Raw genomic sequence first — 22246 nt, forward strand, 5'->3', positions numbered from 1 at the left:
CGGGTGTCGCTATGGCGCCGGACGGCCTGAAACCCGACCCCCTCCCCCCGGGAAGCGCGCGGGCGGAGTCGGAAGCGCGCAGCCGCGTCCGTGTGTCCCCGCGTCTCCCCGCTCGTCTCCCCGCTGTGCGTTCGGCTCCTCCGGGACGCTCCGGTGCTTCGGGGCCGCAGGGCAGCAGCGGATCGTCGGATCTTCGCGGCGGGTCGAAGCCGCCGCCGCCGTCGCCGCGGGCCGGAAGCGCTCGTTTCCGCGCGGCGCGGCCGAGGAGCGCGGACGGAGGCCCGCAGCGGCCGCCGCAGGCCTCCGGCCCGGAGCCCCGCTCCCCCCCATCATGGACGGATTCACCGGCAGCCTGGGTGAGTCTCCGCCGAGGCCCCGCCGCCGCCGCCGCCGCCGCCGCATACCTGCGGAGGTGCGGGCGGGCGCCGCGTCCGCGCGCGCCCGTGGCGGCGTTCCACGTGTCACTCCAGTATTTACCAGGCCGACCGCACGCAACGCAACGCAACCGCACCGCCCCTGCGGGCCCCGCGGGGGAGGGGGCGCCCTGCGATGCGGGGGATCCCCGCAGCGGCCGGCGGCGCAGGAGCCTTCGGTCGGCGGGAACAAAGACACCGGAAATCAATTAGCTCTTGTGTGTGTGTGTGTGTGTGTGTGTGTGTGTGTGTGTGTGTGTGTGTGTGTGTGTGTGTGCGTGCGTGCAGACGACAGTATGTCGGGAGCGAGCGTGTCGGACGTCAACGACCGCCTGTCGTCGCTGGAGCTCCGCGTCCAGCAGCAGGAAGACGAGCTGACGGTGATGAAGGCGGCCCTGGCCGACGTCCTCCGCCGCCTGGCCGCCTCCGAGGACTCCGCCGCCGCGGCCAAGAAGCAGAGCTCCGGAAAAAGTAGGTTCCTCTCACGGATCTCCTCGGCTTCCATTGATTGGAGCCGGAGCTTTGGCCAAACCCTGCAGGGGAGAAACACTCTGAGGACCTCAAGGACCTCCATCAGAGCGCCGGACGTCCACAAGGACTGCGCGCTCATCCGTGTTTTGCTAAAAGCCAGACGTGACCGTTCGAATATCCGAAGGACGCGGGAAGGTGCGTCCCATCACGGTGCGGGCGGGCGGTTCCGAACTGAAGATCGACCCCGGAACATCTCGGCCTCCAGAACGTTCCTTCAGATCTCACCTTTCACAGGCAGGAATAGTTTCTCCTCGTGGTGGTTCGGAGGAACTGCAGGCAGACGGGCGGCTGCTGGCTTCCTCTCACAGTAGAAGACCGTTGAGGAGCGTTCAGCGACACACACACACACACACACACACACACACACACACACACACACACACACACACACACAGAGGCCACCCACAGGTATCTCTGTCAGGTGATGCTTCTTCAGGTTTACTGGTCATCTTATTCCTGACGGTTCATCTGTGGTGTCGCCGTCGCCTGGATGACTTGAAATGCGAGTCACTGAAGAAGCTGCTGAGCGCTGAAGAATGAAGGTGACCCTTGGTCTCCTGCAGGTGGAGCAGCCCTGCGTGAGGCCTACTCCATGTCCTGCATCACCAACGGAGGGACGCCAGGACGCAAGAGAGACTCCACCTCCGTCACCAGGAAGGAGACGGTGTCATCAGCTGCTAAGAGGTGAACACACACACACACACACACACGCTCACACACACAACTGTAAAACTGATTCCCTCACAATGTTTTGTTGAATGTGTTTGTACAAACACCGGAGCACAGATGCATCACGGGAAGGAGACCTGTGTGTGTGTGTGTGCGTGCGCTTGTGTGTGTGTGTGCGTGTGCGTGAATGCGCATGTGTTGGGCCGTAGAGGGTCACAGCTGCCAGTCCGAGCTGTTCTTCCTCAGTGATCAGTCACCGGTTCTGAGGTCCGTTAGAGGTGACGTTGCTCCGGACAGAAGCGTTTTGGATGCGGTAGAACCGGCGGTGTCTCCTGATTGGTCCACAGTTCAGAGGACAGGAAGAAGGAGACCGGCAGATCCCAGATGGATGAGATCCGAGAGCGCGAGGAGGCCCCGGCGCCCTCCCCCTCCCCCGTCCCCCCCCACCACCCCCAGGCGCAGCAGAGGCCGACGTCCGACCTCAGAGGCCACGCCGCCTCCAAAAGGTTGCCGTCCAAAGCATCTCCTCGCTTCCTGCTGGCTCTGAGAGCGTCTCTGCCTCTAACCGTCTGAGGACCAGCGGTCCTCTTGTCCACTCACAAGCTGGAGTCCTCCTCCTCTGCTCTGATGCTCCTAATGCTCCTCCAATGCTCCTCTAATGCTCCTCTAATGCTCCTCTAATGCTCTGCCGCCTCCCCGCCATGCTGTTACCCCGCCTCCGGCCGGCCTCCTCTGAGGCCAGGAGCTTCACCTTACTAAACATCTGCTGGTTCATCTGTCCTCTTCAGCTTCATCTTCTGGATCACTCACTGTTACCTGACACCAGAGATGTGACTCTCAAAGTCAGAGCTGAACATTAATGACGGCAGGAAGTTGCTCTCATAACGATCATTGTGCTTCAAACCAACACCCGGATCTGTTCTCAGATTAAATCCACTTGAGTCAACTGAAGATGAAGCTTCTCTACTGCCTCCCATGCAGCCTCCTGGACACTGACTGTGTGTGTGTGTGTGTGTGTGTGTGTGTGTGTGTGTGTGTGTGTGTGTGTGTTTGTGTGTGTGTGTGTGTGTGTGTGTGTGTGTGTGTGTGTGTGTGTGTGTGTGTGTGTGTGTGTGTGTGTGTGTGTGTGTGTGTGTGTGTGTGTGTGTGTCAGGGGCCCCAGTGTCAAGCGTTCCTCAGGTATGGAGCGTTCTCAGAGCTCCACCTGGGAGACGTCTGAGGAAAACCGGAACAAACTGGTGAAGGCCGCATCCACCTCCAAACTCCTGGCCAAGGTGGTGAAGAACGCCGAGAGGTAGGACACACGTCCTCAGACCTTCAAGCGTCCTTCACAGAATCCCACTGATCGGTTTATTTCTTTTCCCAGACACAAAGAGCCGCTCGTCAGTCAAGGTAATTAACCCTCGTCCGTCGTCAGCCGTCATCTTCATCATTATCATGGTGGTTTTGCCATCATCCTCCAGAGATGTTAGCAGATCTCCGGGGGCGTTAGAGATCTCGCCCTGTCTCAGAGGCGGACTCTTGTTCAGATCTTTGACTCATTGGTGTTCAGTAACACTGTCTTTGTCTCAAACCAGCCAAAATGTCCACCCGGGAGAAAAACAGCCTCGCTGGTAAGTCCCGATGACTCGTCAGCGCCAGCTCGCAGGCTAACAGGCTGACCGGCTAACCCGGCACGCTAAGCATGGATGTATGAAAAGACCTGGCTGGAGGAGCTCCGCACGTTTGAGCAGAAAGAGCGCGAAGGGTCACCGGAGAGGCCAAAGACTGACGGCAGTAAATCTGTTTCTTTAAGAAACTCTGCGGCTCTTCTCATCATGGTTCCGTCCTCCTGGCTTGGACGTCCGGAAGAACCTCGAGTCGGAGGGATTTTAACGGCCATTCAGCCGATGGATATCCAATTCCCGCTCTCCGACATTCAACCAGGAGGCCCCGTGGATGCCGCCGCTCCACGGGGTGGACCTGAATGAGAAGCTGCGTCCGGTCTCTTCATACATCTATGATTCCCGCAGACGCCGTCTCTGCTGTCGGCCAATCGCGTTCTCCTCCCTCCGCCGCATTCTCCTCAGCTTGCCCGGGCGATGTCACTCCTTTGTGCTTCTGACTTCACTGAAGGTCGGCTCGGTTAGCTTCTCCCCCATTAAAAGGACTAATCGCCGAACCCGACCCCTCCGGCTGGGGGTCTCCACCCGCGCCTCGCCAATGGTTCCTGTTTCTACTCCTTTGCCTTCTCCACCCTCTCCCTTCTCCTGATTCATTTTTATCTCTTGCTTCACCCGTGTGACATCAGTCCTCCACCCCTGCTGAGTTTGTGGACGTGTTGCTGGCGTGGTTCTTGCTGAGGTCCACCCAGGGTATGTTTCTCTGCTGCGCTGGACAGGAGCGCCACCCTCCTTTGACCTGGTCGGTCGGTTCTCTGTGCTTCTCTTTAGAGGGAAATGCCGTCAAGATGTTCATGCGCGGTCGACCCATCACCATGTTCATCCCGTCGGACGTGGAGAACTACGAGGATGTTAAGACTGAGCTTCCCCCTGAGAGACTGAAGCTGGAGTGGGTGTATCCTTCACTGCTTGAGGGGGGTTGAGGGCTGAGGGTATCTCTGCGGTTCAACGTTCACGTATTTATCAGGAACATTTAAGTGAAAGAGGTGCCAGTGTTTTTAGGCTCTTTGTTTGGTTCACACTTAAAAACCCAAGTATGGGACAAAGATCAGGGCGGCGCTAGAGTCCCCGGTTCCATCAGACCTTCTCCATCACATGAAGGGACTGATTTATGGAGTCTTGTGAAACATGGGTTGGTTCTTCTGGAGAGTTCACGGAGATTTGAGGGCACCAGGATGGAGGGCCATCCAGTGTCCACCAGACTGCTCATCTGGAAGCTGCGTCATACCTCCAACCTTTGACTCCAATCCACAGCTGGGTCTATTTGTCAAAGTGTTGATGTCAGCGCGGACCACCCAACGTACCAGCCAAATGAAGCTGAACAGTTCAGTTTGGCAATAGGATTTCTTCTCCTGAAGGCTTCAGATGGTCCAGCGCTGTGGCCTCCTCCCCTTCACCTCAACAATTAATCTGGCGAGCATGGCCATTCAACCGACAACTTTCTGATTGATTGCCATCTTCTGCACTGCTGAAGCCCGGGATCGTGGGTTGCCACCTACAGTAGTGGACCACGTCCATGTCCAGCCGTACAAATGCTTTTTCAGCTGCTTGTCAGTCACATGTTGGCCAGATGCAGCAGATCCTGAAGCTGCAATGTGGCACCTTCTACGGGGTCAAATGACGTTGAACAGCTGGAACCACTTATGAAACAGATTTCCTACTGAACCAGTAGGACAGTGGCAGCTTAGAAGATTTTTCGGGGACATGTGGCCTTTCATTGCACGCTAAATTTACACCAGGCAACCTGGTCAGAAGCACAACACGCCAGTAGGTCACAGGTCTTTGTCGACACAATCAACGAAATGAAGGTGGACATGGACGAGACCATGCGTCCTGATGAAAATCAATGGTCCTGTGCAGTCTCTGCTTAAGGACGTGTCATGGAGACAAAGATACAATCTGTTAAAGAAAAATCTCTGGTCTGCAGGACCACCTTCACTGCAGGTCCTCAGTAATGAGACCTGCTGCTAACTGCTACTTACTGTCTGTTCACTCCAAGTTCCTGCAGACTCAAGTACCCCTGATGTTTCGGTGTCTCTTGCATGGAGAGAGCAGACCACAGAACCTAGCTTTCATGGATCACCTCAGTGCATCAAGTTAGCCTATGAAGTTGTAGGAGGAGATATTTTGGCTTTCCTGGACTGTGCAGATAATGTTAAAATGACAGAAGCCTCCAGCTGATCAATATGGCCTCTTTGACTCCCAACCTCCGCTGGAACACCAGCTCAGGTCTTTAGAACCCCTCACCATCGGCTGAAGCCCCCAGCAAAAGACCCATTTCAGAAAAGAAGTAAAACACTAGGAAACCGCTCAGAACCTGTGGTGACCCTCAACCTCTCCCATCGCTGATAAACCAAAGGAACCTGTATGCACAGAAAGGACCCCATTCCCAGTCCAGATGCTGCAGGTGTTTTGGACTATGCCAATGGTCCGACACCACCCTGAGGCCCCAGGGCCTTAGAGCTGAAGAAGAACTGGATCAAGTCGAATCATCTCCAGGTTGAAGGCAGGCTTGGTGGAAGCTCAGCCTTTGACAGCAGAGGATACTTGTTATGTATCTATGTTTGTTTGATCGATGAAGACCATCAAAGTATCTCTGATGAAGAATTAATACATTTGTTTAAGCGGTTGGAAAAGACTCAACACAATGATTGAAGCTCAATGATCAAACTGATTTCTGATGTAGAAGCAGGTCAGATGCAGAGACTGCAGGTCCAACCTTAAAGGTGAGTTGATGTGAAGATACCAAAAGCTCATGTCCCCAACGGATTGTAAGGTAGTTCTCCAGTAGATTCTAGGTTGTCCTCTGAAGAACTTAAATTACCCTTGGTAGGATCTAGAGAATTCTCAGTGCTTCTTCGGTAGAGCCAAAGTAGTTCCTTGGTAGAACCTAGATGACTCTTGGTAGTGCCTTGGTAGAACCTGATGATCTTCAGTAGTACCTTGGTAGAACCTCAATGGTCCCCAGTAGTTCCTCGGTAGATCCCAGGTGGTCCTCGGCAGCCTGTCGTGATCCTAGGCGCTTCCTTGACTCCTTGCAGGTATGGCTACCGGGGCAGAGACTGCAGAGCAAACGTCTACCTGCTTCCCACCGGAGAGATAGTGTTCTTCATTGCCTCTGTCGTCGTTCTGTTCAACTATGAAGAACGTACTCAGAGACATTACTTAGGACACACCGACTGCGTGAAGTGGTGAGAAAGCTGCCGGCCTTCCATTTGCTGCTCTTTTGAGTGATGTCACTAGCTGAAGGCGTTTCTTTGTCTCCATCAGTCTGGCCATCCATCCCGACAAGATCCGCATCGCAACAGGACAGATCGCTGGGGTGGACAAAGATGGACGGGTGAGGAATCATCTGATGACTGTTTTCGATGTTGTACTGATAAAATTACCGCACTACTAAAATTGCAGTACAAACAACTTCTTAAATACTGGATAGTGTTCAAAGGTCAAATCCCCCCCGGGACTTGAAGAGGAACTGGGGGAACAAGGAGAATGACGTAAGGGTCTCTAGCAGCAGGCCTGTAGGTCACCCAGAGCCTGCTGTGGAGATGATATTGATGATCTGCTGGTGCCCTGGTGTGATTGACACACCAGCAGACAGCCCCCCCCCCCCCCCCCCCCCCTTCAGGAACCAAGCAGTCGCTACAGATAACATCTCTGACGTATCCTCAGGCTCTACAACCTCATGTCCGAGTTTGGGACAGCGTCAGCCTCTCGACCCTGCAGGTTATCGGCTTGGGAACCTTTGAACGGGGCGTGGGCTCATTGGCTTTCTCCAAGGCTGTGAGTATGACCCCGGTGCACCATTGGAACTTAGACACCAACCAGCCACAACATTATGACCACCTTGCTTTGGTTAATATCTGAAGTTCTCAGGCCCATTTGGCACCTTCTGATCAGAACTAGCATTAAGTCCTTCACTCGTCGGAGGCTCGGTCATCACCTGTCAGGTGGGACCAGCCCTTGCTCCCCGGCTCTCCTCACATTCTTTGCTAATGATCCATGGAAGCAGCTGACCACTGCAGACCCAGTCCTCTGGCCATCCCAGTGACACTTTAACCACTTGGTCTTTTCAAACTCTTCTTCTCGTGGCAACTAACCTTGATTTTCTTGCCTAGTATAAGTTTCATCTTTCATTGGAGAGGCCTCTTTGCTTTGGAGAAGTTCAAAACTGAGGAGGTCTCTCTGATGATAGGTGAAATGTTTTCAAGGGATGAAAATCAAGTCCAGCTGCCACAAGGAAAGATTTTAACAAGAATTAACCATGACCCGGAGGCCTGAGAACCTCTGTGGACATTCGACCATTTGTGTGCCAGCTGTGATTGCAAACTGGTAAATAAACAAACGCCATGGCCACCGGATTAGGCCAGAATCCGTTGCGATGCCTCGTGGACATAATGTCACGGCTGACTGGTGGACATTGATATTCATGATTCTCCACATGTTGCATCTTGACTGTAATTATTTGGTGAGAGTATAAACCATTACGAGGAATGTTGTGACCCTTCCATCTGCCCGTTGACCACTGTCTCCAGGACTCTGGTCAGCACCTGAGCGTGGTTGACGACTGCAATGATCACATGCTGACTGTCTGGGACTGGCAGAAGAAGTCAAAGATAGCAGAGATCAAGGTACGCGCACACTGCCGTGACTGTGTGCTACCGAGGCGGCCTACCACAGCCCCACCCAGTGCCCTTTGTGCTTTAATAAGGCTTTCATTCTTCTCAGTGCCAAGGTGCCGCCACTGTAGCTTAGAAATGTTTTGTTGCTTTACTTTGTCCTGTGCTGTGCTTTTACAGCTTGTGAGCATGGGGCGACCTTAACCAGAGCATGGGGCTGTGGTTACTCTGAAAGACTACTACAGATGCAGTATTTGCTTTGAAGGAATAGTACAGAGGCAGCATTTGTTTTGAAAGAGTACTTCAGAAGCAGTATTTGCTTTAAGAACGCTGGTAGAGAAGTATAGGGAAGGTCAGGGAAGCTACATTGTGCCCTTCTAGATTTCGAAAAAGTGGCAGAGGAATGTTCAAGTGGTGCAGGACATGCATGCTAGCTGTGAGGCAATGGTAAGGTGTGCCAGAGATGTTCAAGGTGGAGGTGGGACTTCATCAGGGATCAGCTTTTAGCCAATCTCATTTGCAGTGGTGGATGGACAGATGAGGTTCCGCAGGAATATCCATGGACTATGATGTTTGCAGATGACATTGTGATCTGTATTGAGATCAGGGTATGGGTCGAGGAACATCTAGAGAGGTGGAGGTATGCTCTGGAGAGGAGAGGAATGAAGGTTAGCTGCAGCAACACAGAATACATGTGTGTGAATGAGAAGAACCCAAGTGGAATTGTGAGGCTACAGGGAGTGGAAACAAAGAAGGTGGAGGGTTTTAAGTGCTGGGGGTCAACAGTCCAGAACAACAGTGTGGAGAAGAGGTAGAGAAATGTCTGCCAGCAGGGTGGAATGGGTGGAGAAAAGTGTCAGGGGTGACAGAAGACCATCAGCCGAAAGGAAAGGTGGTAAAGATGGTGGTGAGAGCAGCCAGCTTGCCTTGTTTGGAGACACCGGGTAAAAGCCTGTAGGCCAGGGGTGTCCACACTATTCGCCTTGTGAGCTACTTTTCAAATGACCATGTGAAAATGATCTACCTCCACTAAAAGTGCTGAATATATATTTATTGATATACTCTACTGAGTATACTTAACACAATAATGGTTTGCGGATCTTGCATAACTGCATGAACCCTTATGGCACACTACAACAGTACTTCTATGGTAAATACTGTATTTTCTGCACTGTAAGGCTTACCCAAATGCCTTTGACCTTCTCAAAAACCGACAGTGCGCCTTATAATCCAATGCGCCTTATATATGGATCAATATTGAGCCCCAAGAGGTCTTGCAACTACAGGAAGCAGCCGCCAACTTCATTTTCTCCCGTAGAAGAAGCGTGCGGTGCATGCTGGGATATATGTGTTTTCATTTCCGTGTGTGTGTGTGCGTGTGTGTGTGTGTGTGTGTGTGTGTGCGCGCACAAAGACCCCAAAACGGCTCCTTTCAAGAGACACGCTTACGATGCAGAGTTGAAACTCAAGGCTATCAGTCACGCAGTAGAACACGGAATAGAGCAGCTGCCATAGAATTCAATATTAACAAATCAATGGTGCGGAAGTGGAGGAAGCAACAAGATGATCTGCGCCAAGTAAAGAAGACTAATTAGAGGTTCTGAGGCAACAAAGCGAGACGGCTACGGTTAGAGGACAAACACGCTAACTTAATGTCAGTCAATTTAGAAGAGGACCTTCTTGTTTTTGTTTAATGAAACGCTTTGAACTGTGACAAATTGAGTTGGAAATACATCGTTTTCAATGAAGGCCACGCAAATATCAGTTAAGAGCAACTGGTACGTACGGTACCGTATTGTGAATGCACTAACTTGTTTTGGGAGTGAACGGAGTTGTCAGAACGTTGGTTTGTATTCTATTGATAGAGGTTGACTGACTTATCTGACTGCTTGTTGACATTCCATTTAGCGCAGCTCCATTTAGTCGATGCATAACGCAACCCAGCCACTACTGGAGCTTCTATTCTATGTGCCTTATAATGCGGTGCGCCTTACATATGAAAAAAAATTAAAATAGGCCATTCATTGAAGGTGCGCCTTATAACCCGGTGTGCCTTATTGTGCAGAAAATACGGTACCTTATTCTGATGACTTGAATGGAGTCCGCAGCATAGTTGAAGTTAGCTGTGAGAACAATAACTGCTTTCCTGGCAGCTGGGATTTTAGTTACTTCACCTTTCTCCCTCTCAGCTCACTTTTTGGAGGGAAGTGAGTGTTGTAGTTTTTGTGAACAATCTGAAAATGCCGCTCCGCGTTTCCCCTTTTCGGTATAGCGATGGCAGACTGGCAGATGAGGCAAACACACTTTGCAAATGACATAGTAAAAAGAAGTCTACCTCCCATGCCGCATGCTAGTCTTTTTACTTGGTCCAGGTCCCCCACTCATTTTTATACCCATAGGTTTAGGAGACATAAATTGGAGGCTAACTTGCTAGCTTTCCAGAATCCACTGTTATGTGCACATGAGCAGTGACGCTTGTGTCAGAAAAGGTCGGATTGGACAGACCGACTGTCAGTCAAGTGACAACTTTCATAGTGCATGGATAGGCTGAGCTCTACGTTTTAATGCCATGCGACCGACCGGTAGATCGTGATCGACGTATTGAGCACACCTGTTGTTGGCAGCAGAGATGAAGATGTTGGAGGTTCTATTGGTAGTAAAGGGGATGGAGAGGGTCAGGGAGGAGTCCATCAGAGGGACAGCACATGTTCGACGTTCTGGAGGTAGTCACACTGAGATGGTTTGGACATGGACAGAGGAGGGATGGAGAAGATCTGGGTAGAAGGATGCTGAGGGGGAGCTCCCAGGCAGGAGGTCTGAAGGAAAACCAGAGAGGAGGTTCATGGATGGAGGGGACGAGGATATGAAAGTAGAAGGAGGCAGGTGGTTGGCTGAGGTGACCACTGAAGGGAGCAGCCCACAGCAGAAGAAAGAATGTACTCCATAGAGGTCTCATGAGTATTCGAACCGCAGCACGTTAGTATCGTATCAGTATTATTCTACTTGAAACAGGTAGTAGTACCTATCAACAATTTTTCAACATCTGGAGTTAAGTCCAGCTCTTAGATGGACTGGAAGGTTCTTCTTGACCTCCTGGGGTGCGGAGATGGATCTCTGCATGCCTTCAGGCCTGAGGAGACACATCCAGATGTCCCTTTGACTCGCCTCATATCTGAACTGGACTTTTCAATGTTTTTTGCTTCAGACCACCAATGAGGTAGTTCTGGTGGTGGAGTTCCACCCCACCGACCCAAACACCATCGTTACCTGTGGAAAGTCCCACATCTTCTTCTGGACCTGGACAGGGACGTCTCTTGCCCGTAAACAAGGCATCTTTGGGGTGAGTGTTTTTTTTTTTTTCCATCCTCCTGTACATCGGATTAGAAAGACTTTGCTCTTTGCTCCCTGTCTTCAGGAGCAAGTGCAGGTCACGAGCTTCCTGAACATCTTTCAGGGGATACGGCTGCTTACCAGCCTATAATCGAAGACTAGATCTGGGCCGATCAGATTCTTCTCGCCTTCTCCTCCGGCGCCCGATCACGATCCAAAGTGCTTTGACACTTTGACTTCAGCGAGCAAAAAAAGAAGTTCCTCTGCGTTCAGATCGTTGTCAGCAGAGCATCCTATTTGGATCCGTTCCATCTGAAGGAACAATCCCACAGCTTCTGTTCTCCAGGATTTCCTGAGCTTGAACTGACTGGAACCTTTTGCTTCAGAAATACGAGAAGCCCAAGTTTGTCCAGTGTCTGGCCTTCCTGAGCACCGGAGACATCCTGACAGGAGACTCCGGTGGAATCCTGCTGGTCTGGACCAGGAATGCCGCAGAGACCCCGACCGGGAAGGGACCCAGAGGTGAGGCGGGCGGGGGAGGATGGCGGTACTCGTTTTAAAAACCAATGACGGCGTTTTCGAAAGCAAAGGCTGAACGAGAGCAGGACATTTGGTTGAATCTTCAATGTCCTGGAGAAACCTTCGTCGCTACGGTCAGGGTTTTCAAATGGTCAGAGAGGAACGGCCTTCTCTTCAAATGGTTCATGAAGTATTTAGAAGGATCCCCGCTTACCAAGACGTTATGGTCCTATTTGCTCAATATTTGAACCAGCTACATAAAAACAAAAATGATGAAATGTCTCAACTTAACGTTGTTTGTTTAAAATGGTAAAACCCTCTAAGTGCGAAGATCGCCATTGTTGCTTCCGTGGCGGCGCTGTCCGGGGGTGACGTGGCACTGGCGGCCCGGTCTCGACCCCACTGGCGCCACCGAAACATTAATGCGACCCTTCCCGTTAGAACCCGAGAGAAACGAGAGCATGAAGGAGAGCGCCGAAGGCAGAAGTCAAAATGAAGATCAACAAAGACGGCCAAAGTCCCGAGTGTGCGTGCGGCGACTGCGTTGCTATGCTAACAGAGAGCGCATGGTGCCGGTGCTCTGTCCTCATTGGATGCTACTTCTGCCGCAGCTAGTTGTCCACATCCCTGCAGGAGGACATCCGGTGACTCCTGCCCATGAGGGCTCTTTGAGCGGGCGTCCATCATTTCCCGTGCAGCTTTTGTCTGCTTGTGGGGAGCGGGGTTTGGTTTTAGTGTCCGTTTCAAATCAGCAGCGCACGTGAGCTCTAGTAGCAGCTTAGCCTAGCTCGGCTAAATGTGTCAAATGCATCCAGAGAGAAGCGGCGAGAACACGGCTGCGGATCCTTAGGAAGTTGTGAATGTCCGTGAGCAGCTCCAGCATCAGCCCCTTTGTTTTCCTTGGACTGAAAATGGCACCCAAAAGCAGCATGATGTGGCATCATTAGCGTAAAACGTACTGAGCCAAAGCTGAAAGCCGAAGTTAACAGAGGCAAACCGATTTAGGTCATCAACCCAGCATGGCTGCGCTCGTAGGTTAGAATATGTCTTATCAACTGGGGGAATTGGGAAACCGTGCCTTTTGACAAAGCATTTTAGCGCGCATATTTATGCATACGCTCCCATTCGGGTTCCCTTTAAGATCCGCTCCTGCTCGATAGGGATCAAGTCTAAGCTTCGCCCACTGGCAGGTGAGCCACCTATCAGCCGTCACTGATCGCCGGAGTGGATTTAACCATTCAACCCTTTGGGCTCCTCCTGATTTTGACCTTCGTCCAAATGGTTGGAAGCAGGAGAGAAGGTCAGGAGGTCAGCCCCGCCCCTCTGACGACACTACCTGTCAGTCACCTGGTCGATCCTGGGTTAGATCCTGTCCGAGCGGACCCTTCACCCAGAGAGATCTTCTCTCCGGGCCTGACCGCAGCCATAGTCTGTGCTTCGGGCTCCAGCTCTGCGGCGTCCGACCGGCCGAAAGGGTGAGATCTTCCACATGCAGCAAGAGACTTCTGGAGCTTGAGGCTCCAGGCCCAGCTGCAGAGCTTGGGTTTCTGTACGTTATCGGCCAATCAAATCACTCTGTATCAAACACGGTGAAAACAACAAATTCTTAGCCAGTAGAAATCTGTGTTCCAGCAGAGCCCGAGGTCCGTACTCTCCACTCAAGAAGCCTCTCACAGTTAGAACGAAGTTGCTATGGTCGGACATCACTGCCTCGAGAGGAAACGGAGGTCTGACGTCCTGCCTGGACCTGGAAACACCAGCTTCGTATCTACAGCCTGTTTAGTTTGAGTGAGGGCAGAATTCAAAACAGAAGTGATTGTCTTTGGAGAAGATTTGACCTTCACTGAAGGTCACAACAAGAACGGATGGAGCGGTTCTTGTTGTCCAGGAGGGTCAGTACGCGAAGGAGGTTGAGACCATCTCCTGTGCTCTGCTGCCTCCTGCTGGACGCTCTCTGGAAGCACCGGGCCGCCACGGGCCAGTCCCAGGTTCCTCAGGGGCAGTGAACGCATCGCATGTGGCATAATCTGGAGACGCTAACCTCTGTGTGTGTGTGTGTGTGTGTGTGTGTGTGTGTGTGTGTGTGTGTGTGTGTGTGTGTGTGTGTGTGTGTGTGTGTGTGTGTGTGTGTGTGTGCGTGCGCGTGCCCACGCAGCCTTTCAGATCACTCGACAGGTCAAAGGTCACGAGGGAAGTGTGTTCTGTGTGTGTGAGATGAGGAGTGGGACTCTGCTGACCGGCGGTGGAAAGGACCGGAAGATCATCCTGTGGGACCACGAGCTCCGAGCAGACCGAGAGATTGAGGTGACGCAAGCTCGCACATACACTCGCACACGCACGCATGCACGTGCACACACGCTGACCAAGGTGCCTTTGTGTATTTGAAGGTCCCGGATCAGTACGGGACCATCAGGGCCGTGTCCGAGGGGAAGGGGGACGAGTTCCTTGTTGGAACGTCACGCAACTTCATCCTGAGAGGAACCTTCAATGATGGCTTCACGGTGGAGGTCCAGGTACGCGCACATGACCTCCGATTCATACATCATAACGATGACGTGAGCTAAGAATCAGGTATCTAGAGGAAGTCCCGAGTCAGAAGCTGGTATGACGCTGGTGATGAAGGTTCACCAGCTGCTTCAGGTAGAACTCAACTGGTTCCTCTTGATTTGCCTGAACTCTAGCCGGAGGCCTCAAAAGAGGAGAATTCTGGACAAGATGATCTTAGGATGGTGAGAGTTCATCTCTTCATCATCTTGGTCTTGACTCTGGAGTGAATCTCTGGTCTTCTCAAATGATCTGCCTGGACCAAAATGGCAGTCTTGGCTCTCACCTCCAAAGAGGGAGAACTCTCTGGTCTGCTTTAAGGAGCACGAGCAGTCTGGTCATCCGATCCTGGTCACTGTGGCCGGTGGGTCCAGAACACGTCGGAGTGTAGTGACGTTCTTCAAGAATTTAATTGAACTTCTCTTGTTCTGGCGAATTCCAGCATTATCTCATCTCGTTGGTTTTCCTGGTTCAGGAGGTTAGCTGATCTGAGTTCTAAACCCGGAGGTTCTCCCAGGTCTTCAAACCTTTATTCTCACATGGTTTGAAGGAACGGGCCAGAGCAGCAGGGAATTGTGCAGAAGTCCCTCCTGGATCTCAGACTTTAGCCGGTCCTCCTCCCTCTTAGACCAGGTTCTCTGGAGGGAGATTCTCCCACATCTCTCTTCCCTCCACGTCCTGCTCCGCTGGCCGAGCACTTCCCTGCTGCGCCGGTGGAGGTCCGACTCTTTAGCTCCAAACCCAGATGTTGAGGCAGCGTTTGATACGAGGGTGTCATCGGCCCCTCGCCGCCCTGGTCACGTCCAGGAGAGGGTCTCTTCGCGATGACGTTTCTCCCGAGTCGGGTCGCCGGCAGGGCGGGCGGCCATCGCCGCGTGGCTGACATCCTCGCGTCTTCGGCTCCCGGCCGAGGTGCCCGCCGGAGCGCTTCTGACCCGAGCCTGATGATGCACCTCAAACCGATGTGTTCAGGGTCACACGGATGAGCTGTGGGGTTTGGCGTGCCATCCTTCCAAGGAGATGTTCCTCACGTGCGCTCAGGACCGGCTGGTCTGCCTCTGGAACTCCTCCGACCACAGTCTGCACTGGAGCCGCACGCTGGAGGTGAGCGGGGGGCGGGGCCGCTCGTTCAGAGCTAATGATTGGCAGGCGACCGACCGCCGTGTTTGTGCCGCAGGAACACGGACACTGTGCGGATTTCCATCCCAGCGGAGCGGTGGTCGCCATAGGAACGCACTCAGGAAAGTCAGTAGCGGCCGTGTGCAGATATGAGGCCTGTGTCCCGTAGACCTCCGCGCTGACGGTCCAACCTTTTCAGGTGGTATGTGTTGGACGCGGAGACAACCGACCTGGTGGGGATCCACACCGACGGCAACGAGCAGCTGTCCGTCATGCGTTTCTCAGTGGGTGGGTGCAGGCCGTCCAGATCTTCACCGAGGCCTCCAGGAGGGCCCAGCCAGGTCCAGTTGTACTTTTCCACTGATGGTCTGTGTGTGTGTGTGTGTCTGTCTGTCTGTCTGTCTGTCTGTCTGTCTGTCCGTGCGTGTGCAGATGGTGGCCTTCTGGCAGTCGGCTCTCATGACAACTTCATCTACTTATACACCGTCTCGGAGAACGGGCGGAGGTACAGCCGCTATGGGAAGTGCACCGTAAGTCTGCTTCTTCTCCATTCTATCAACATGAGCTCTGAACTAATGTAAGTGTGGAGGACATTTAGGAAGACAAGGGTGGAATCAGGAAGGTTTTTCAGATCGCTTTACTGCCAAGGCCTGATGGTTTTGTAGAGTATCATATCCTCATAGGGAGGACCGGCAGGCCCACTTACCTTTAAGAACATCACATCACACCTCCATTGCGTTAGGGTTAGGGTAATGGTTGTAAGCACTTTTTACCACTGGGGGCTCCTGGACCGTCCTCCTCCTGCCCACTTCTGGAGGGGGTCACAGATCCCCCCGATCCAGGCTTTGGGCTGAGAAACTCACCTCTAAGGGGGGGGGGGGGTCCTTAGTGTCCGCTGCTCAGGTGAAGGTCTGCTCCTACCAGCAGAACCTGGTTGGGGCCAAAGGGAGGTCAGAGGTCCCGGCACTTATTCAGTCGTGTGTTTCAGGGTCATTCCAGCTACATCACCCACCTGGACTGGTCTCCTGACAACCAGTTCATCATGTCCAACTCCGGGGACTACGAGATCCTCTACTGTGAGTCAAAGAGCTGACACGGCCCTGCTCTGCCCACCCTTCAGTGCTAAGGGGCTAAGCTAACAATGAGAGTTGGTAGTTGTGTTTCTGTGGTTGTGCGAAACCTGGTTGTGTGTGTGTTTTCAGGGGATGTTCCAAATGGATGCAAACTGATAAGAAACCGCTCGGAGTGTAAAGACATTAACTGGGCGACGTACACCTGTGTCCTGGGATTCCACGTGTTTGGTCAGTGCAACGTCCCTTGTCCTCCATGAAGAGTCTGTACCTTGTTCACTGACCAGAAGAGTCTGGCTCCAGGTGACCCCTATCTGTGTGTGTGTTACAGGTGTGTGGCCAGAGGGCTCAGATGGCACCGACATCAACGCCCTGATTCGTTCCCATAACAGGAAGGTCATTGCTCTTGCAGACGACTTCTGCAAAGTCCACCTGTTTTCATTCCCGTGTTCAACGGCAAAGGTGAATCATCTGGTCCTCCCGCAGAGCCTTCGATCGGTCAGTCGGTCCATCAATCGATCATCCCTCGTGTGTTTCAGGCTCCCAGCCATAAATACAGCGCCCACAGCAGTCACGTGACCAACGTCAGCTTCCTGTTTGACGACAGTCACTTGATCTCCACGGGGGGGAAGGACACAAGCATCATGCAGTGGCGCCTGGTGGAGAAGTCACCGCTGTCCCTCCCTGACGGCCTCCTCTCTAACACCGCCTCCCGTCGGGGGGACGCCGTCATTCCCCCGCCGACGCGGGCGGCGGCGGTGCCCCCCACGTCCAACGGGACCCAGGAACTCACCCCGGAAACCCCGCCGCCCCCCGAGGCGACACCCCCTCCCTCTGACAGCACTGTGAGTTTGAAGGACAGTCTGGACCCCAGCGACGACACGGCCACGCCCAGCGACGAGGGGCTGCCCCCGCTGACCCCCCCCTCGTAGAGAGCCCCCGGTACATCTGTCTCTGTGAGGACCTCCGGAGGTCAGGAGGACCCCCGTCGCTCAGTCCTCACAAGGATAGAAGTACAAGAATGCGTGTGTCAGGACTCCGAGCCGTGGCCTGAAACGTGATGTCGAACATCTGCAGACACTCTGGCGGGACACGGAGGAGACGCTCAGACGGGCTCCTTCCTCGGATGGGAGAAGGAAGTGTCTGCAGGGGTCAGACGGAGTCAAAGGGAACGTCCCTTAAATTGGTGGAAGTGTCCTGGTGTTTTTATTGCTGTTTTAATCCAAACGCCCTGCGGTGGCGGTTGATCTCCAGCGGGGGGAGAAGGGACAGGGGGAGACCCGGAGTTTATTTGTTTAAAACCCAGAAAGTCCAGGTTTCCCAACGGAAGCCCAAGGACTCCCGTGTCCGGACGGCAGCGAGTGACCGGAGGAACCGCCGAGTCAAGGGCGGCTCTTCGCCGGCACGGCGAGGCGAAGACGCAGCAGCTTCTCCTTTGGTCCCGACGCCGCAGCTCCGTCCCGCTAACGAGAAGTAGCTCGTTAACAATTTCACAATGAAACGTTAAATGACACCAATTCAACTGTGAACGTTTGCAGGTTCCAACTCTCAACATGCTGCGGTCAGGATACTACCGAGGGCTCGGGCTCTGGTCGCCACGGTAACCAAGGCGATGCCTCTGAAGACCAGACAGGAAGTGGAGGCAGTCAGATTGTTTGTTCAGACTCTCTGAATGTTGCCATGGAGGCAGGATGGCGCCCGGTGTGACCGGTCCAGGCGAGTTCCTTCTGCGGCAGCAGAGTCTGTATATACCGCCGATATCTGTTTGTATATTTCTGAGGAACATTCAGATTGTGTTGGTCTATCAGGTGAGCGCATTCCAGCTGCCCCCGTCTGATAGGCTGCATTCGGGCTGCTGAAGCTTCTCGCAATTTTTGGACCATTTTTTGTTCCAAATGTTTCCTGAATGTCAGAAATGTTTTTACCTTTTTAACTCGTTTAAGTGGATGTCCAGGGAGGGGCGGGGCTTATTATCTGTCTTCTTTCAGTGCCGACACGGAGCACACGATCATGATACCGAGAATGTCTTGAGCCAATCGTATCTTCTTTTCATTCCTGTCCGACGACAGATGGAAGATTTCAACCAAAAAAATTAAACCTTTTCGAAAACTGTGACGACTGGTTCGTTTCCTTCCCTTCTGTTGCCATGGCAGTGATCTTAGCTAGCAGGGTTAGCTTTGTTTCTGTGAGACACCGTCGATCGGGTCGATTGTTTAGTTATCTTTGGGCTGCTCCCTTCTCCACCCTCTGTTTTTATGGACTGTCGACCCTCGGCACTTGGACAACAACTCCTTGTTGATCTCCACTGCAGCCTCCCATTTCCACCCGGCTTCCTCTCATTCACACACATATAGCGTATTTTCCGCAATATAAGGCGCACCTAGAAGCCTTTAATCTTCTCAAAAAACCAACAGTGCGCCTTATGTATGGATCAATATTGAGCCGCAAGAGGTCTCGCAACTACGGGAAGCAGCCACCGACTCCATTTTCTCCCGTAGAAGAAGCGGTGCACGGTGCATTGCCGGCTGTTGTCCAGATCTATAGGATTTCAAGGCGGACACAGTCAAGCCTCTTATTCCCTGACCTCTGGGGACAGACGGCGGGGCGTATTTTCACACGGAGCTTTGTTATAATGAATTGATGGTCTGTCCAGAACTCTGCACCTCTCATTGGAAAGGTAAGTAAGACATCTTTTGTCTCAGAATGGTCTACAAAGATAGAATAGAATACAGTCGGGATGCTCGGGATTGAACCCAGAACCTCATACATGCAAAGCATGCGCTCTACCATTGAGCTACACGTTCACATGTACTCTGATGAGTGGTGGTGTTTGCAGGATCCTTGCATCCAGGATGTTTTGTGTTTATTTTTGAGCTGGAACAGGGTGTTTGTGATGGTCAAGTCGTGCTCAGCACAGAGACTCAACAACCGCAGGCCATTGGCATTGACCTGACCGACACCGTGACTCCCTTCCACACCTTGCTGTCCTTTCTGATTGGCATTGAAATCACCCAACAAGAAGACCTTGTCCTCCTTGGCTGTGCGACAGAGAGCCTCAACTAATGCTTGGTTAAAGTGGTCTCTCACACCATCCTCTGCTGGAAGAGTCGGAGCATAAACCCTCAGAAGGGTGGCACGTTGCTTTTTGTCCAGGGGGATCCTTAGTGACATAAGCCTTTCACTTATGCCAACTGGTGTTTCTGGGATTCTTGGTAGAAAGGTTGTTTTTTATTGTCAGTTCCACATCACGTTGATGCTGTCCTCCTGCTTGGTTTCCTTTCCAGAAGAAGGTGTAACCCTGCCCTACATCCTTCAGGGAGCCTTCATCAAGGAACCTGGTTTCACTAAGAGCTACAGTGTCAACATTGCAGCGGTTAAGTTCCACTGGAATGAGTGCAATTCTGTGGCCTGTCGCTGATTCCATCAGTGTCCAGAAGTGTTCGCATGTTCCATGTAGCCAGTTTGAGAGGGATTATTTTCTTGTTTATTTTGACCTCTGAGTGGAATGTCCCGATAGGTGCGGTTCGCTATCCAGGATTCTGAGATGACAAATTTTAGGCCACCTTCTCCAACCCCCAATCGGGGTAAGCAGTGTGTCTCCTAAAAAGGACTGCTTAGACGCACAGGGGTCTGCAGGTGCAGGCGCCACTCGACCCCGGCTGCTAACGACCATGGAAAGCCCTGTGCCGCTGGCGTGCAGGGTTCTGACGAGGAGCTTCCAGCACATTCAGACCTGCTCCCGTCACCAGACACACGTATTTCTGGTGTCTGGAAGTGGATCATTTAGAGTGCTGCTGGGGTTGCTCATGTCCCAGCTGCACCTCTTCACTGCCGGAGGACATAATCCGGTGACAAGGAGGGCTCAAGACAACCTGCACTCTCTAGTAGTTTCAGGGAGCTGCCTGAGCCCCAGTTTTCAGGGGAACTGCCTATCGTGCGCCTCCAGCACTATGCTTTTCTGTCAGGGTGTGCTCCCTCTGCCTTTTGTCCCGCCAGAGTCATCCACAAGGCGGTAGCTCAGGTTGATAAGTGACGGGGCGTATCCACTAGGGTGGACCTGCGCACTGTACCTGTGGGGCCCACTGCTGCTCCCAGATCCCTGGCCAAGTTAGCCTGGGGCCGCAAGACCCCAGTTACCATGTGTGCCTCAAGGAGGCCTGGCAGGAGACCTGGTGATGGACAGGCTTTGTACTGGCAGAAGAAGACTGCTGTATGAGTTGCTTCTTCATTCACCATGAAGGGCCAGCCAGCGGCCTGCACCTTCCCTCTAACTCCTGCACTAGACTTGTCACAACACCCTGTGTTCGGAGAACACACACACACACACACACACACAGTTTCTGTCCCCTGGATCTAACAGTTTGGGTTCGGACCACTTGCTGACTGTTGATTTTGTATGAAGGTGTTGTCGCAGAAAAATGAAACACCATGTTCAGCGAAGCCTCCCTCCATGTTTATTGATTGATAGATTTTGATGGCGTCAGGATTCCCCAGACTGTGATTGGCTGAGGCCGCTCAGGCATTGCAGCCATCGGTGTAGCAGCAAGCCCATCCCGGAGTGGAGCAGAGATCCAGCCTGGTGCAGCCTTTTTCGCCGTTTGCTGTGCAGGAAAGATGAATTGCATCAGACCTCTGGAGCATCGCAGTATCCATTTGCACAGAGAGAGCATTAGAAGAAAGTGTGTCAAGTCATCAATGGTCATTCCAAAGTCAATGGATCTATTTAGCGAGGAAAGTGTAAGGTAACACAGGAAACTTTTAAATGCTTGAGACAAATGAAAGTCCACGTTTGTGATGGTGTCACGCAGAAACGTTTGAGGCAGAAGTCAAATCTCACTCTTGGTGTAACAAGCCTGCTGGACGTCACCCTGGCAATCCAGCAGCAGGTTGTCGACCAGTAGGAAGTCCTTGCCATAACACCTGATCCCACTGGTCACTGGAACACAAGAAACCGGGGCAAAGACGGTGAGTTGTTTCGTATGTTGGCGGTCACGGACCCGGTCCGAGCTCGCCGTCATAGACATGGAACAAAGCTAACTGTATGTTTCAGGTTCAGGTTATTTCTATGCAATTTGATGTTTGATGCTCATTTTTTGAGAAGGAATATATCACCGTGGCAACTGATGCCGTCAATGTAATTTTCTCACAAATACATTCCAGAGCCTGCGACCAACCGAGTGTCAGCGTTAACACGAGGTCAACGAAAGGTTAATCTATGACTTATCACACTCGTATGGTGTTTTTATACACACACACACACACATGGGTCTCCTTGTGTTAAAAAGGGGGGTGCCAATTCATCCTGGTCATCAGTGGCGATAAGCTGAGAAATGCAATATCTAAATAAGAAAAGTCAAAATAGTGCAAGAAATGGACGAGTTGCATTGCTAAATATTAAATAGCAATTCGGTGAATGGAGAGGTGACATTTGATAAATGTGCTGTGATCTGGCGCGGATCATTCAGCTGCAGACGGATATCCAGATCAGCTCCCGTTCCATCCAGTTAAACAGCTGCCGATCATCTGGTCCGCTTAAGGAGATGAACGTGTTCGAGCGATCCGGTTCATTTTCAGAAGAAAAGACATCTAACCTGAACACAAGGGCAGCAGGAACAGCAGCAGCAGGTGGACCTTCATGGTTTAGTTGACGGCGGTAAAGACACAGGAGAACTGTGATATGGGCTTCTTGAAACAGGAGCTTTAAACTTCTACCCTCCGACACGCAGATAACTTATCTCGGGGCAAACGGGTCACCAGCTGAATATCATGCG

The 22246-nt window shown here is 52.4% G+C and overlaps 2 protein-coding genes across 4 annotated transcripts; one reads left to right on the plus strand and one right to left on the minus strand.

The window, feature by feature from the left end:
• Window positions 1–69: 69 nt before the first annotated feature.
• On the plus strand, window positions 70–18584 carry eml4 (EMAP like 4). Of its 3 annotated transcripts, XM_086176551.1 has the most exons (24): window positions 73–356; window positions 702–884; window positions 1508–1628; window positions 1961–2119; window positions 2767–2907; window positions 2980–3005; window positions 3191–3226; window positions 4046–4169; window positions 6316–6465; window positions 6545–6614; window positions 6947–7057; window positions 7810–7905; window positions 11099–11233; window positions 11610–11745; window positions 13898–14046; window positions 14130–14255; window positions 15259–15390; window positions 15464–15531; window positions 15605–15693; window positions 15838–15935; window positions 16394–16481; window positions 16608–16706; window positions 16807–16937; window positions 17015–18584. In XM_086176551.1, the coding sequence occupies exons 1-24, from the start codon at window positions 332–334 to the stop codon at window positions 17405–17407; spliced, it is 2886 nt and encodes a 961-aa protein (XP_086032677.1). In that variant the 5' UTR covers window positions 73–331; the 3' UTR covers window positions 17408–18584. The 3 variants fall into 3 exon arrangements, with proteins under 3 accessions (XP_086032697.1, XP_086032686.1, XP_086032677.1); XM_086176571.1 differs by lacking the exon at window positions 1961–2119 and having other exon boundaries at window positions 70–356; XM_086176560.1 differs by lacking the exon at window positions 3191–3226 and having other exon boundaries at window positions 72–356.
• Window positions 18585–20906: 2322 nt separating this feature from the next.
• On the minus strand, window positions 20907–22225 carry LOC147236966 (uncharacterized). The gene is made up of 3 exons (XM_086176586.1): window positions 22067–22225; window positions 21313–21411; window positions 20907–21076 (listed from the first exon to the last, which is right to left on the minus strand). The coding sequence occupies exons 1-3, from the start codon at window positions 22110–22112 to the stop codon at window positions 20991–20993; spliced, it is 231 nt and encodes a 76-aa protein (XP_086032712.1). The 5' UTR covers window positions 22113–22225; the 3' UTR covers window positions 20907–20990.
• Window positions 22226–22246: the final 21 nt, after the last annotated feature.

The sequence above is a fragment of the Fistularia commersonii genome, chromosome 2 (genome assembly GCF_037954325.1).
Source record: "Fistularia commersonii isolate RoL2024-O1a breed Wild chromosome 2, RoL_Fcom_v1.0, whole genome shotgun sequence".
NCBI classification, from domain to species: domain Eukaryota; kingdom Metazoa; phylum Chordata; class Actinopteri; order Syngnathiformes; family Fistulariidae; genus Fistularia; species Fistularia commersonii.

Excerpts from the sequence above, each read along its gene's own strand:
- eml4 (XM_086176551.1), top strand. The coding sequence starts at position 332 with ATGGACGGATTCACCGGCAGCCTGG. Across the intron at positions 6,466-6,544 it reads CACACCGACTGCGTGAAGTG|TCTGGCCATCCATCCCGACA; the intron begins GTGAGAAAGCTG and ends TGTCTCCATCAG. Across the intron at positions 15,694-15,837 it reads CGTCATGCGTTTCTCAGTGG|ATGGTGGCCTTCTGGCAGTC; the intron begins GTGGGTGCAGGC and ends GTGCGTGTGCAG.
- LOC147236966 (XM_086176586.1), bottom strand. The coding sequence starts at position 22,112 with ATGAAGGTCCACCTGCTGCTGCTGTTCCTGCTGCCCTTGTGTTCAG. Across the intron at positions 21,412-22,066 it reads CCTGCTGCCCTTGTGTTCAG|TGACCAGTGGGATCAGGTGT; the intron begins GTTAGATGTCTT and ends CTTGTGTTCCAG. Across the intron at positions 21,077-21,312 it reads GCAGGCTTGTTACACCAAGA|CAAACGGCGAAAAAGGCTGC; the intron begins GTGAGATTTGAC and ends TTTCCTGCACAG.